Below are 15,891 nucleotides of genomic sequence, written 5' to 3'. Positions count from 1 at the left end.
AACTATAAAAATCGGAAATCCTATAAACTCTTGGTCAGTCCACAGAATATTTCTAAATCCTTTAAAATGTTGTCCCTTGCCCCTCCTTACTACCAAATATACTCTGCTGCTGCTTCTAAGTGTGTTTTATATCCACTGTCTCATATATTTCAAGACGTATTTCTTTGCCCACGCCTACCAATAATTACTCATCTCCAGCCAGGAGAACTGAAAACAGAGATAGGCCATTTATAAACGTTCAAGCTGGCAGGAGGAAACTGCCCAAATAAAGAGAAAAAAAACTAGATTTGGATGTTCAATAGAAGCATTTTTATATGGTCCCAAAGTGGGGATGCAGCATGGAATAAGATGAAGCCCTTAGACTCAAGTTTCCACTATGCAGACAGGGATGTGAATACCCAAATCATGTGTTAAACTGACAGTACAGACAAAATGCTTGGGGGCTCAGACAGAAAAAAAAAAATAGTAACTTATTTTGGCTGGAGGAAACTGGGAAAAATTCTCTGGGAAGGTGGCATTTGAGTTGGGTCTTTCCCACAGGTGAAGGAGAGAGAGATGACAGAGAAAGGAATGGAAAGGTGGTGGAAAGACAGAGAGCACTGAGGGGGAAGGCACAGGGATATGAGGGCTAAGGCACTTGAGAATGTTTCATTAAGTATATGCCCAATATGTCTGAAAATGAACGATTTGTTTTGAGACTTCACAAGCAATCCTGGGACATGTGTTCAGTCCCACCAGCCACATCCAGTCCTAATAGCGGCCACGCAGAGTTGCAGCCATTTTGGAGGGAAGGGGCTACTACATGTCCAGCACAGGCCTCATCTTTCCACAGCCCCTTTCACAAAGGGTCTCAGAATCCCTTAGTGGGGTCACTAAATGGAAAATGGGTAGTGGGGTACTAAGTGGATGAGCCCCATCTGCTTCTATACCTCTAGGCTGTCAAACCATTACTGGTTGCCTCTAATCCAAAATGATGCAGGTTAATGCAGGAATGTCTTGTAAGTACTTATAAAAAGAAGCAGCTATATTAGCTCTAATATTATCAACTATAGAAAGTATGGTGACTCTAGTTAATAAAACTGTTTGAAAGTTGCTAAGAGAGATCTTAAAAGTTCTCATCACCAAAAATAAATTGTGTAACTATGTATGGTGAAGGATTTTAACTAGACTTACTGTGATGATCATTTTGCAACATATACAAATACTGAATCATTACTTACAGACCTGAAACTAGTGTAATGTTATATGTCAATTATCTTACCTCAACTGAAGAAGGAGAGGAGGGAGAGGGGAAAGGGAAGAAGGAGAGGAAGAAGGAGGTGGTGAAGGAGGAGGTATGAGGGGGTGGAAGAGAAGAGAAGAAGCATCCACTAGGGGCCAGCATGAGCTTACCAAGAATAGCCTTGCCCTGATAGCCTGTTCTTTTTCTGACAATGACTAGACAGGCAGATTAGGGGAAATGCTCACCCACTGAATCCGTACTTCTCCAGTCTTTTAGACAGATCTCCTTGTAGATAAGGGTGAGATATATAGACTGAATATTAGAGCAATTGAATAGGTTGGTAATTGGTTAAACAGTTGTACCCAAAGAGAGAAAAATGGATCCATAGCAATCATGAGAGAAATTTCTAGTGAGATAGAGCCATCATCTAAATTTCTTTAATCTGTTTGATTCTACTTTTTTTTTATATAGTGATTTGGATTACGGTGCAGAAGACATGCTTACTAATCTGCATGTGTTACAGCTGAGAGGGACTACATTGGGATCCAAAATTGTCTTATTAAACTAACAAAGACAAAATTCAAAAAAGATAAATATAAGATTCTGTACTTTGGTCCCCCAAATGAACTACATAAATATAAATTGGGGGTCGACGAGGTATGCCTTAGATGAAAACAGTGTCTTGGGTGGGTTTGCAAGCAATAAGCTTAATGAGGCTGGACAATATCACTTGCCTCCTGGGAGAGTGGCTATTCTTTAGGTTACACTGAACTCCTTGTCAAAAGACCTGAGCTCTATTTCTACCCCCACCACTAACAAGTCATTTAGTCTCTGCGTCTCCATCTCCTGATCTCTAAAATTAACAAGTTGGACTAAATCTCTAGGTCCTTTACAGCAGTAAAAGCTTAGGTAGGACTCACCCCTTTATTGTCTGTGGAGGTGGGGTGAACATCCACTTCATTACCTCTCAAGTGCCTTCCTGAACTGCAGAGCCTGGAAAGCTAAAAGGGACTGAGACTCCCTTGCAGCTAGGTACAGGGTGTAACTTAGGTCTGGCCACTCAGAAGCCCTTGGACAACATATGGAAGGTGAAAGTGAGGCAGAGGCTATACTTGTGCAGCCTTTGTTGCTTCTGGAACCAGTTTGAGGAAGCTGTTGGTTTTCTCTGCAGTAGCAATAGCAGCAATCCCAGTGTCCAGGCACTAGCTCTGTGGTGCTGAGATGAGAGGCAGGACCTGAGCATCCATTTCTTGGACTATAGCAGACAGGATATGTTGAAAGCACAATTCATGGCATGATCAAAATGTACCTTTTTTTTTTTAACATCTCTATTGGAGTATAATTGCTTTACAGTGTTGTGTTAGTTTCTTATTTATAACAAAGTGAATCAGCTAGACATATACATATATCCGCATATCCCTCCCTCTTGCGTCTCCCTGCCACCCTCCCTATTCCACCCCTCTAGGTGGTCACAAGGCACCTAGCTGATCTCCCTGTGCTATGCAGCTGCTTCCCACTAGCTATCTATTTTACATTTGGTAGTGTATATATGTCCATGCCACTCTCTCACTTTGTCCCAGCTTCCCCTCCCCACCTCCCCGTGTCCTCAAGACCATTCTCTACATCTGCATCTTTATTCCTTTCCTGCCTCTAGTTTCTTCAGAACCATTTGTTTAAAAATTCCATATATATGTGTTAGCATATGGTATTTGTTTTTCTCTTTCTGACTTACTTCACTCTGTATGACAGGCTCTAGGTCCATCCACCTCTCTACAAATAACTCAATTTCGTTTCTTTTTATGGCTGAGTAATATTCCATTGTATATATGTGCCACATCTTCTTTATCCATTCATCTGTCGATGGACACTTAGATTGTTTCCATGTCCTGGCTATTGTAAATAGTGCTGAAATGAACATTGAAAATGCACCTTTTAAAAAAAATTTTTTTGGTCTTGCCACGTGATATCTTAGTTCCCTGATCAGGGACTGAACATGGGCCCCCTGCAGTGGAAGTCCTAACCACTGGACCACCAGAGAATTCCCCCAAATGCAGCTTTTTTAATCTTCTATAATCCATTTAAAATTCATTCAGTGGGGTAATCCCCTGCTCCCCTTGCTTCTCAAAGTGTGACCCAAAATGCCAGCACTGGCATCAATTGGGAACTTGTTAGAAATGCAGATTCTCAGGCCCCACCCCAGACCCACTGAATCACAATCTGCATTTGCAGAAGAGCCCGGGGTGATTCATGTGTACATTAAATTCTGAGCCAATCCCTGCTTTTTGTGCTTCTTTTGATAATGGATAGACTTTTAACAACTTTAGGTCACAAGCATAGTTTCAATTTATGAATTAGAGTGCCCAGTCCTAGATGTTAATCAGACCTTCAATCTTAATTCAGAGATAACTCTTTGCCCTCCTACTTACTCAGTTTAGGTCCTGACTTGGGAAAGGAGCTTGACTGGTTTCTCTCTCTCTCTCTCTCTCTTTCTCTCTCCATACCTCCTCCCTCTCTCCTCAGTGTCTGTTTCCTTTTCACCTCACCTAGGCCAAAGTAGGAGAGAATAGGGAAGGGAGGGAGGATAGATAAGGAAGTAGAAAGTTCTTTGGCTGGGCAGCTTCCTGCTGTCTCAGCTTGGAGGTGACTGGCCAATTCTTTCTCCCATGGGCACTTTTGTGGACTTTTTAGAGGTGTTTGTTTGGGGGGACTGCCCTCCTCTATTCAAGGCAGATGCATCTTTCTTCCAGGAGTGCACTTGCACCTCTTTCCTCAACCCCTAAGAATCTAGATTCACCTCCAGCTTTTTGGTGCTTATTTCAACCCCTCATTATTGTACAGGAACCCATGCCAGCTCTCTATCTTTCATGGATTATGGAAATACATACACACATGGCTTTGCCCCAGCAACTTCTGTAGTGCAGAATCCCAAAACAGGCTCTCCCATCCTACAGCCACAATTCACCTTAGCTTTCTCAGGGGTGAGTCAGGCCTAGTTCCCTGTGTTTCCCTACTGTGGGCAACACATTTCAGACCTCTCTGGGTGAGTTCATGGGCATCTCCCTTATTAGGCTTGATGAGGAGAGGGTAAACTTTCCAGAACTCCCCACTGTGAGTAAGAATTGTGATGGCGACTATTCACATGGCAAAGAAACCTTGACAGACCTTCTCTCTTCTCCATACTCTGACCCCTTTTTATCTCCTTGATGTGATTTCAGAGTCCAAAAGTCAGGGAACAGATCCTTAACCATTTCCTTTGTAAATTCTGGGTATGATGATCCGGCTTCAGAATTCCATGTCTCTTGTATCATGAAATATCACTTTTGACATCCTGTCACAAGTGCAATTGCTTAATTGCAAAAAATAAAAATAAAATTCTGCCTTCCTGCCTCATTCTCCCTGGACACACCCACCTGAGAAACAGCATTCTGTTGTGGGTCCCACATTTTAAACCAAATATAGAGCAATTGGAGATGTGCTCAGAAAAGCCAGGATGAGGACTTCCTGGTGGCACAGTGGTTGGGAATCCGCCCGCCAATGCATGGGACATGGGTTCGAGCCCTGGTCCAGGAAGATCCCACATGGCGCGGAGCAACTAAGCCCATGTGCCACAACTACTGAGCCTGTGCGCCTAGAGCCCGTGTTCCACAACAAGAGAAGCCACCGCAATGAGACGCTCACGCACCCACGCACCGCAACGAAGAGCAGCCCCCGCTCGCCACAACTAGAGAAAGCCCGCCCAGCAACGAAGACCCAACGCAGCCAAACATAAATAAATTAATTAATTAAAAAAGAAAAAAAAAAGAACTCTGAATATTAGAAAAAAAGGAAGGGCTTCCCTGGTGGCGCAGTGGTTGAGAGTCCGCCTGCCGATGCAGGGGACACAGGTTCGTGCCCCGGTCTGGGAAGATCCCACATGCCGCGGAGCAGCTGGGCCCATGAGCAATGGCCGCTGAGCCTGCGCATCCGGAGCCTGTGCTCCGCAACAGGAGAGGCCACGGCAGTGAGAGGCCCTCGTACCGCAAAAAAAAAAAAAGAGAGAAAGAAAGAAAAAAGAAAGAAAAGCCAGGATGGAGAAGGAACTCAAAATTAGGAACAGTTGAAAACACTGAAACAAAGTCTATCTTTAAGAAAACTGAGCATAACCCAAGCAATGTCTTTAAACATCTAAAACCCTGACAAGAGGACCAGGAATTAGATCTGCTCTGTGTAACCCTAGGAGGCACAATGAGTAGAAGCTATAACAAAATCATTTTGCTCATTATCCATAGGAAGAATTTTCTAATTACCAGAGCTATCCTGAGATAGAGTGGGCTGTCCTTGGGAGGTAATAAGGACCACATCCTCACAAAAAGTCAAGCGTGGCCACATGGCAGGAGAAGTTTAGAAGGTTTCAATAAGTGGTTTCTTGGTTGAACTAAACAGGCTTTAAATTCCTTTCAGATTTTTGAGAACCTCCACTTCAACTCAAAAGAAGTCCACCTTTAGTCTCAGGCTACATGTAGTGTCATATGTAACTTTTTTTCTAGACATTTTAAAATTTGCTTTCCTAGATTTGCTTTTAGGGTGCATTTCGTATTTTATTAATTCTAAGAAATAATTTTCTTCAAACTACATTTAACATCTTTGAAACCACGATGCATCTTATAATTGTTGTCTTGTCATAGTTTTCATTGCTTAAAGCAAGCATGAACATTAAAGTACTGGCATCAAAATTTAAGAATGGGTGTGAGCATATTGGGAGAAATTTCTAGAGATGAAGGTGAAATATTCATAGGTTGTGAGGAGAAGTGGAGTGAGTGGTGAAGCAGACATGTTTAGCAACATTCCTGAAGTAGAAGTCAAAAGTAAGCTAACTCCAGATAATTGCAAAACCATCCTAAAAGTCTGGCAACGATAACTTACTCTTGTTATGGCTTCTTTTAAGAAACGCTGCATTACTAATGCTCTTCACAGGAAAGACTATGTTACAAGAATGGGAAAACACAGACTTGGCTAAATCTGAGTGGAAAAGTGTTTCAGAAAAGTCAGACTCTGAAAGTGAAATAGTTTTAGGAATACCTTACCCAATTTATTTCCCTTATGGTGTCCTTTTTTATGAATATTTAGAGTGATTCTGATTTTTTAATTTTCTGTTTCTAATTAAACCTAAAAGACATCGTGTGGCTACTTGGCCACAATTTCCTTTCTTAGTGTTCTCTTTAATGGTGCAACCTACAGTCAACATCATTTTAGATTCAGTGAATTACAGTCATAATAACAATTTACTGCTTCTACCAAGTATGTTACTTGCATAATCTCTTTTAATCCTTCTAGCAGTTCTGTAAGGAAGATACTATTATAATTATGCCTTGCAGATGAGGAAACACAACTTCAGAGACAGAGTATCTTGTCCAAGGCTATACAGCTGGTAAGTAGTAAAAGTGATGTTTGAACCCAAGTCTATTGACTGCTTAGCCAGGGTTCTTAATTTCTATACTCTGTCACCTCTAGGTCCAAAGCTAATTAGCTTGGCTATTACAACTTAACACGCTACATTAAGAGCATATTAACTGTAAAGAAATGGGGGAGTGGTCATTTCCCACATCACTGTAATGAGATTGGCTCCTTTGAACTGAAAAAGGCTAACGTGTACTATACAAATTCTTCAGCCTCAGATGTTAGCTGAATCAGGGATGTACAGTTACATGAGGCCTCGTTATAATTAGAATGTCAAGCATTGAAACCAATTATCTTTGCAGGTATAATGACTGGGGAATAAACTAAACCAATATGGGCAAACTGTAGTACATGTTGGGAATTTGGTGAAGAACCAGGATGACCTGGCTTGGAATAAGAGCTCTACTTGGCAGAAAGTTCTCATTTAATAAGGAAATATAGACAGGAGTACATTTCTCTTAGTTAACTGCAGACCAGCTAACAAGAATTCAGAAGACGGATGGGTTAGGATTACAAACAGGGATATTGACTCTGGAAGGACTGTACTGCTGGGCTGTTGCACAACACAAGGTTAGTAATGTTACCAAGATCCAACTGGAGGAATTCAATAGCAAATAAAGAGTCAAGAGGTTCTCTGGGTCTAATTAAGAAATATGTAAGTATGATGATGTGCTATCCTGACTAGGGTAAGAGAAACAAGCTCTCTCATGCATAATTTGAAAATATCTATTAAAATGAAAAAAGACTCACTTTCTTTGATTCAGCAATTCTACTGAAGTCTAGGAGTTTATCCCACAGATATGTTCAAATATGTGCATAAAGATATAGGTGTAAGAATATTAATTGCAGCATAATTTAAAACAGCAAAAGTTTAAAAATAATCTAAGAGCTCATCAGTAGGGACTGGCAAATGTCATCTCTCTCTCTGGTAAGTGATTTGTGAACCTCCACAGTGAACTTAATGCTCCTCCTCTGTGCTTTTAAGCACCTTAGCATCCCATGTCTTAAAACCTCTAGTAATGAAAAAGTCTGTTTATTTGTCTGTCTCTCTCTGTAAGGGTACTCTTATTTCCCTCTTTTGACAAATGAGAGATCTTGAGCTCAGAAGGCGTGTGCAGCCCACTCCCCACCAATAGAGGTTGAGGCCAAAGTATATGTAAAGGCATGAAAGAGGCTGGTGTGCTGGGGAAAGAGCAAGTGGTCAGTGTGACTGCTCTATATGTCATGATAGGGAGTTTGGACTTTAACCTAGAGGATTTGATTCACTCTTTTATGGAAAAAGTCGTAAGTGTAGAACCCAAAGAGTTGAGTTCCTTCTTTCCATAGAGTTAAGTCCAGATAAGAAACAGACTCAGGGAGGACAGAATGAGAGAGTAAAGCTGAGATCCAAATGAAACTTGCCAGAACCCTTTCTGCTCTCTGGTGGAGGACATTTGGGTTCCTTGCCTGGTATCTGGTATGGACTCCCACAGGTTTAGGGTCGAGGTCTGAGTCTGAGACACAGAAGTGATCAGCGAACCAGAGAGAAGCAGCTTCCTCCCCAGGCTTCTCCAGCATTTTGTTGCTACCCTTGCTGCTTGGGAATGAGCCTGAGATTCTCCGTAGGCAGCCTGGGCTAGCCCAATGTTTCCCTAAATGCATGTTGGAACCTGAAACAGAAGCTGGATGAGGACTTTTTTTTTCCCCCCAGAGGAGCATGGCCAGTAAGCTGCCTGTCTGATATCTCTTGATACTTCCTTAGTGCAGGTCTTCCCGGGAGATCATGAACAGGTATTGTAGGGGAAGATCAACGAGAGCTGGGGGGCTTAAAGACAGTGCAGACTGGAGGGCATAAAACTCACCCTTTCCCCCGCCACACACACATCATTTAACCCATAAGTTCTTATTCTTCCCCACTCCCCAAGATATTGTGGCTGCTAACAAGGTGTGAATGAGCAGATACTGAAGAGATAAAACTCTCTTTTGAATGGCTATTTCACTCTTTTGCTCTCTTAAAAAATGATCAACTGAGTTTTTAAATTAATTTTTATTGGAGTATAGTTCCTTTACAATGTTGTGTTAATTTCTGCCGTGCAGCAAAGTGAGTCAGTTATACGTATCAACTGATTTTTTTTTAATGACTCGATTCTTTGATTACCTAGACCCTTGATGCTAATGATAGTCATTTCCTGTCTAGATCAGGGATGGCAGAAACTTCAGGGGCCACGGGAGTAGAGGGGGGTTAGCCAGGGAAGGCTTACAGGGGGAGAGTTCTGAGAAGTGAGCTAAGCCTACATTAGAAAGGTGGAAATCAGGACCACAAAGACCCTTGTAAACCAGAACCCCAGTACTGGATTATAGGGCCTGGACATACCTCCTCAGGGTTAAGCAAGTGTCCACTGAGATCAGTTTATTTGATTGCTCTTTTGTAATTTTAAATTAGCTTCTCCTCCAGTAAGGCTTATTGATGCCCTGAATAAGGAATGCTTCCAAATATCCATCCCAAATATCCAACAGGTTAAAGAACCTCTTAACAAGACTTTCATGTTCTGATCCCTTCCTACTTCCCCATGTTCATCTCCTGCCACCTTCTCCCTAAAACACCCCCACACACACACACATGCATAAATACACATAATTCTCCAACCACTTTCAATTATTTGCAGCTCTACAAACACACCATGGTCTTTTATGTCTCTTTGCCTTTGCACCCTCAGCCTGCATGCCCTGCCCCTCAATCTTTTCACATCTCTACTTGGTGAAATCTTGCTCTTCCTTCAAGATTCAATTTCCTCCTCTGAATTCCCAGTGTTTCATAGAGCACTTATCACATTGCACTGTAATTTATGTATGTATCCACCTGCCTTTCTCTTTTTTTATAATTTCAGTGACTTTGCAGTAATAACATGGTGAAGATAATACCAAGAAGAAAAGGATGAAGTATGTTGATGTTATTCTGGTTAATTGTTCAAAAAGAAATGGGAAATTGCATTATGACTGAATATGTATCAAGTAGAAGGATGGGAGGGTAGAGTTGTTATCAGTTCTAAGCCTTAGCAGTAAAGGTTAACTGATGAAGGGTAAGGACCCAATGAGAAATAAACCTCCTGGGAATAATTCACACCAGACTTGCAGAAAACCAATAGTTTTAGTAGGCAGATGAGGGACTTATAAAATTGAATTCTATGTTAGTGTTGGAATGGCTCTTAGGGAGGTAAGAACCTGCTAAAAACTAGAATTCAGCAATTTTGAGAATTTGTCTTAAACTTTCTTCAGAGATTTCTTGATGCTAATAGTACCACTTGTTTAGTTAGGCTAAAGTGAGCATGGCCTGCCTGCTGTCACCAGAGCCCATCAGCCTGTCTAGCTATGTTGGTGCAGGAGGTGCATCTGGGTGAGTCTAACAGACTCGGAGCTGACCCTTATAACCTGGAATGGAGGCCCACACGAGTCCCTTTCCCTCTCTAAAACTAGCCCAGGACTTTGAAGGTATACACTCATCAGAAACAGAAATGACAGTCTTTTAAAATTTAACATTAAAGTCATGATGAATAATTACAACTTGACCCTTAAATGTTCCAAAGAGCTTAGTACCAAATAACCTTAAGAACCAAAAAATTGCCTGTGCTGAGATACATGTTGGGTGGATTTATATGAAAAGCTAAGGATGACTAAATTCAACTTCCAAACATATACCTCAAAGTAGTAAATAACAGGTTTCTCCTTCTTACTGAAATCTGTGAGGGGAAGGAAGCCATCAGAGGGAAGGCCTTGTGGTTACAAGGATGTGCTGTGTTAGACTGACATGGCAGCCACCACACTTGATAAGCCACAGTAAGACAGAGGGATGCAAACAGAGATGTCTTTGTAGGGTCTCCACGTGATGGGAAGCAGGAGAGACAAGGGATGGATACGCCTGGAGAGGGGGCAGTAGCCACCCCCTCCCTCAGCTCTCCACAGCAGTGGTCTCAGGGGTTCCCTGACTCACAGCAAAGTGGGAAGCGGGGGTCTCGAGTGTGTCCCTGTGCTCTGGTAAGGCCTGTGGCTCCTTTAATTCCAGGACCACCCGGCTGAGAAGGCCTTTAAGCAGCTGCATTTCTCGGAGCAGAAGGTCCACGTCGGGTTTTAGGGCTCCAGTGGTTTGTTCCAAGGGGGTCAGCGGAGCGCAGGCCGGTGGCCCAGCAGTGGGGGCTCCGCCCGCGGGGAACAGCAGCCCGGCTGAGGTGGTGTTAGGGACAGAGGTGACCGACGGGACCGATCTGGACAGCGGGGGCTTTCTGAAGGAAAGCGGCTTGTTACCGGGCGCCAAAGCCGCGGCCTGTGGGACCGGGACGGTGGTGGACGCCACGTCCAGGGGAGAACCTGTGAACGCAACACACAAAGAACCGCACGGCTGAAATCCTTCTCCCAAGGGCTGCGGGGTAAGGAGGGGGCAGGGGATGGGGGTGGTGGGCGTGGGAGAGAAGCGCCGGGCCGGGGAGGGGAGTTAGGAGAGTGAGGAGGGTGGGAACAGAGGTGGAGAGGAGGGAAGGAAGGGGGAGGCGGGCGGAGATGGGGGATGGAGATGGAAGGCGCGGGGAGAAGCGGGGGCCGGCGAGACAGGCGCTCCAGATGGGCGGACGCGGGACTACCCTCCCGGGTGGGCTTCCGAAAGGGCAGCCACTCACCCCGCCCCGGAAGCTGCAGCCAAGGGCTGCGTTTCCGAACGCTGCGGCTGGCGGTAGCAACCTCGCACCAATGCGATTCCAGCTCCTCGACCTCCGGCTCGGGGACGGTGTACTCGGCGCCCCAGTCGAAGCGGCGCACGGCGCGACTGTACTTGTAGAAGGCGAACTGCAGCGGCGTGTCGCGCTTCTGAGGGTGCAGGAGCGTCTCGCACCGCAAGACCACTCCGCCGAGGGCCGCGCCGCGAGCCTCCACCCGGCCCATCACCCTCAGCACCGGCGCCTGGAACAGCTCTGCGGAGAGGAGTCCCAGTGGCTAAGGATGCACTTTAGGCCGGCGCAAGGGTCCCAGGGAACCAGGTCCGGCTGGTCCACGGTCCCACGACCCCTCTCCCGGTTTCCCACAAGGGCCCGTAGCTGACCAGGGAGGAGGCTGTGTACACGTGGAGGGAGGACAGTCTTTTGAAATGTGGGGAACGAGTCCATGAGGGAGGGGAGAGCTTGAAAGGAGGCGGGACCAGGTATGACGCTTCGTGTCACCTCCCGACTGACACCCAACTCGGGTTCTCCAGCCTAGAAGGGGGTCGCTGTGCCTGCTTCGCAAGACGCTCAGGAGCAGTCCCCTCGCCCCAGTCCCACAGTGATCCCACCTACTGCTGCTGTCTTTCTGGCTGGGGCTGCGGAGAGAGCTGCCCCCAATATGGGGGTCTGTACCCGGAGTAAGAAACTGGGTGTGTATCGGGGAGAAGGGACACCTGCCCCCACGCAGGCTACAGATCAAAGGCGACTTCACTGAGGAGGAGGAGAGGAAAACGTGTACTTGGTCCCGCAGAGAAATCCTCCATGTGCCAGCTACTGTAACCTCCGCCCCTCCTTTCCCCGCCTGGTTTCTGTCCCAGAATTTCCCAGGGCTCGTTTGCCTCCCTCCCCGGCCCCAAGTCTCCCCCACCTTGCACGGTCACGGCCACCTTGGCGGAGAACATGGGCGCGCTCTCCACCGGGATGCGCATGGTGCCGGAGCACTGGTAGCTCCCGCTATCGCTGGCGCGCGCCTGGGGCACCGTGTAGTTGGCGCTGGAGTGGAAGTAGCGCACGGGTTGGCCATCGTGGTAGTAGTGAAGTTTGTAGACGACCTTGTCGTACCAACCGCGGCAGCGCATGACCAGCGGCTCGCCCTCGAACACCGCAGCATAGGGTACTTGCAGGATCAGCCAGTCTACGACAGTTAGCACAGACAGACTCCAAGAGAAAGTCCATCCCTTGGGGTCTCCCATACTTCTCCGCCTCCCTGCTCCCCCCCTCCTTCCCCTTTCTCCTCACCAACTCCCTCCCCCCTTACTGGGCACCCCAGGAGCCTCAGAACAAGAAGCATCAGAAGGTGAGTGGGAAGGAAAGGGGAAGGCCAGCCTTTTATTAGTTCTAAGAAGACAAAGATGCCTGAGACTTGGTTCCAGCCTCAAAGAGTCATGCCCATCAGAGTCCAGTTTAAACTCCTTAGGATGGTATCAGGGCCTTCCTGACCTGGCCCCTGCCTACCTTTTCAGCACCATCTCAGGATTCTCCCCTGCCCCGTGTCTCCTTTTCTCTCTCCACCTTCCATTCCTAATGCAGGCTAAGTCCGTGCATACTGGACTGCTGGGAGAACTGGCCCTGCTCTGAGCCCAGGAGGCTTTGTACCTGCCAAGAAGACCCCTTCACCTGCTGTAGTTGAGGCCTACTTATCCTGCAGATCTGGGCTTAGATCCTGTCTCCTTGAGAAAACTTACCTGACCCCACCCCCAGACTTAGGCACCTCCCCCAGCACCCTTATTTACCTGATCACCATCATCAACATAGCCAACACTTACATAGCCCTAGTGTCTGCTAGATGCCACTTTAGGTGTTTCACATCGAGAAAGAATTCCGCAAGTGATGGCCACAGTCTCTGTGTTACTCACAGTTCTGCAAGCAGTGACTACCGTCTATCATATTCAATATGTTATCTGTACTCGCTATCAATTTCCAAACAAGAAACCACAGAGTATGGATGTGAAGTATAAGTGCTAATCTGAACACTGAGTGATGATCTTTAAATTCTGAATACAAAATATAGCCTACCAGGCTAAAATGACATAATATTCCCTACAAAGTAGCCAATCCTGTGCCCTAATGAACAAATGACTGTTATTTCTCTTATCCTGTTTGGAAATCCTTTATCCCCCAGGGAATTAGTTTCTTAATTGACTCTTATGTACACATGTGTACATGTCTATAATAAAATTCTGCTGAAGTGCTTTCTTCATCTTTTTTCTTTGAAAACCTATCATAATTCATTTTTAATCTTCACAACAACCAAAGAAATAGATACTATCATTGGCCGTATTTTAGTGGTGGGAGGCACAGAGAAGCATCACACTGGTCAAGCAGGAGTAATTCCCCCAGCTGCACGCAGCCTGCCCAGGGACCCTCACTTTTCCTGCTTTACTTTGCCCTTTCTCTCCCTACCCAACCCCCCTCCTCAAGTTCTCTATTCAATATACCAGGTCCTTGGAGCCTCTTCTCTTCTGAGCTACTAAATGAACAGAAATAATTATTTAGTGTCCATTGTGGCAGGATGGTAAGGGGACCTTTGGGGCCACACAAGACTTACTGCATCTCTCACATAGTGCCAAGCAGGTCCCTGCCTGCCCCCAGAGACTCAATATAACCCCCTCCTTCCTGCCCCAATGGGAGTGGCCCAGTGTCCTCCCCCACAGGAGGGCCATCACTACCAGAGGACATGTGTGCTGCCCCTCCCCCATGCTCAAACACTCACCATTGGATACAGAGAGGTGGATGGGGTCACTGACAGGTGCTCCCCGTGTCTGGCATCGATACACCCCTGGTGTCTGCACCTCGATGCTCTTCTTGTGAGAGGGCAGGAGTAGGTGGCCCAAATACCAGAGAGTGCTGATGGGTCGGAGCTCCAGGAGCAGAGGGTGGTACCCATCACACCGCAAGGTTACCCTTTCCCCCTTGAAGATTGTGGTCCAGGGTGGGTGTAGAGACAATATGGGCTTCTCCAGAGTAGCTGGGAGGGTGGAGTATGGGAGGGGGTAATGTGAAAAAGAGAATCAAGGTGAGGTGCCCAAAGATGAGGTCTGAGGTTGGGAAATCTCGGAAAACGCTAGCTTCCAGGACCCATCCCTGCGAGAGGAGAGACCACATTGGGCTACAAACTAGTCTCCTGGTCAGCACCATTTCTAAGTGCCAGTGCCTACAGGCAAACTGAGTCACTGGGATTGAAGAGCCATGAGAAGAGTCACTACGCCAGAACAGCTAAGAAGTGGGGAGTACCCAACCAGGTCACTTAGGATGGTTGGAGTGGAAGTTATAGAAAATTTGGATGAAGGATGTGTAAGACTCACCAGCTTGCCCACTGCTTGGAACTGCAAAACAAGAAATGAAAGAAGCAAAAAGAAGGAGAATGTTGGAGATGAGAGGAAAGAAAGGGACTCTCTTGACCATAGGAAGGATTCAACAAGTCTCAAGACCTGTTTTTCTTCTGCCTTTATTTCTCTCAGCTCTCAGCCCCTTCCTCTTTGCCTCTCCAAAAATAGATAACGAATTGAGGATTGAATATTCCCCCAACACACACACACACACACACACACACACACACACACACACACACACAGAGAAATACCCTGGCCCCCACTCTTCCCCACACCCAAAGTCCTTATGCCGCTGTTACCTCATTGAGGACTCACCCAGGAGCAGGAGGGCTGTCAGTTCCCACATGATGGATCTGGCAGCAGCAGCTGCAGACCAATGGGGATGCACTGGCATGGGATGGGGGAAGAGAGAGAGAGAAGATGGCCAGTGCTGACCACTGAGTACTTGGAGATACTGCTGCTTCTCCCCCCCATTTCTAATTCCTGAAGACGGTGGACTGGAGAGAGCAGGAGACAGGCTGGATAGTGTCAACTCTCAGGTGTCCCAAGCACCAAACATTGTCCCACCTACAGCCCCTGAAGCCACCTCACATCTCAGGCCAGCCCCAACTCCTGTAGAGAAGGCCTGCTGAGCAGAGTCTGTGCCCTTTTCAGCCCACGAAAGCCACACAGAATCCCAGACTCTGGCAGGTGACCCTGCCACCTTCAGGCTCCCCAAAACATCCCACTCCTATCCCACCTCCTCCCCATCCTCCAGCAGGCTCCATAAGCCTCAATTGAGAAAGACATCTTCATGTCCTTGAGGTCTACCCAGGATGTTTATTCTGCTCACTTCCTGGTGACAGACATTGGTGTGAGGCCTAGTGAGGTTGACACTGGATTGTGTGCACCCAGCGTTCACATCCTCCCATGGGTTAATAGACAGGAAAGCATGACTCACCAACCACCTTCTCTGTCACTGTCTTACAGTGTCACAGTCAAGAATAGAAATGTTATGTTTCCCCCTTCTCCCTTCCTGAAACCTTAAACCTTTAGAAATTAGAAAACACTTCTTTCCTACCCATCGCAATGCTCTCACCCTATAGCATCTCCACTCACTTGTGCTTTCCTTCCTTTCATCTGTCCCCAACCATGCCCCAGTTCTAATAGTCCTTACCTGTGTTAGAGAAGTCACTGC

General features: G+C 46.2%; 1 protein-coding gene across 2 annotated transcripts; it reads right to left on the bottom strand.

The window, feature by feature from the left end:
* Window positions 1-10,583: 10,583 nt before the first annotated feature.
* Window positions 10,584-15,060, bottom strand: FCRLB (Fc receptor like B; the record flags this gene model as incomplete). Of its 2 annotated transcripts, none has more annotated exons than XM_079697130.1 (6): window positions 10,584-10,999; window positions 11,305-11,595; window positions 12,251-12,517; window positions 14,096-14,350; window positions 14,688-14,708; window positions 15,030-15,060. In XM_079697130.1, the coding sequence occupies 6 exons, from the start codon at window positions 15,058-15,060 to the stop codon at window positions 10,584-10,586; spliced, it is 1,281 nt and encodes a 426-aa protein (XP_079553256.1). The 2 variants fall into 2 exon arrangements, with proteins under 2 accessions (XP_079553256.1, XP_079553257.1); XM_079697131.1 differs by having other exon boundaries at window positions 10,793-10,999; window positions 11,305-11,450.
* Between the last annotated feature and the right edge of the window lie 831 nt (window positions 15,061-15,891).

Source organism: Hyperoodon ampullatus (genome assembly GCF_949752795.1).
Source record: "Hyperoodon ampullatus genome assembly, chromosome: 2".
Classification (NCBI taxonomy): domain Eukaryota; kingdom Metazoa; phylum Chordata; class Mammalia; order Artiodactyla; family Ziphiidae; genus Hyperoodon; species Hyperoodon ampullatus.
The sequence above is the reverse complement of the archived record's forward strand: the minus strand, read 5'-3'. Positions and strand labels throughout refer to the sequence as shown.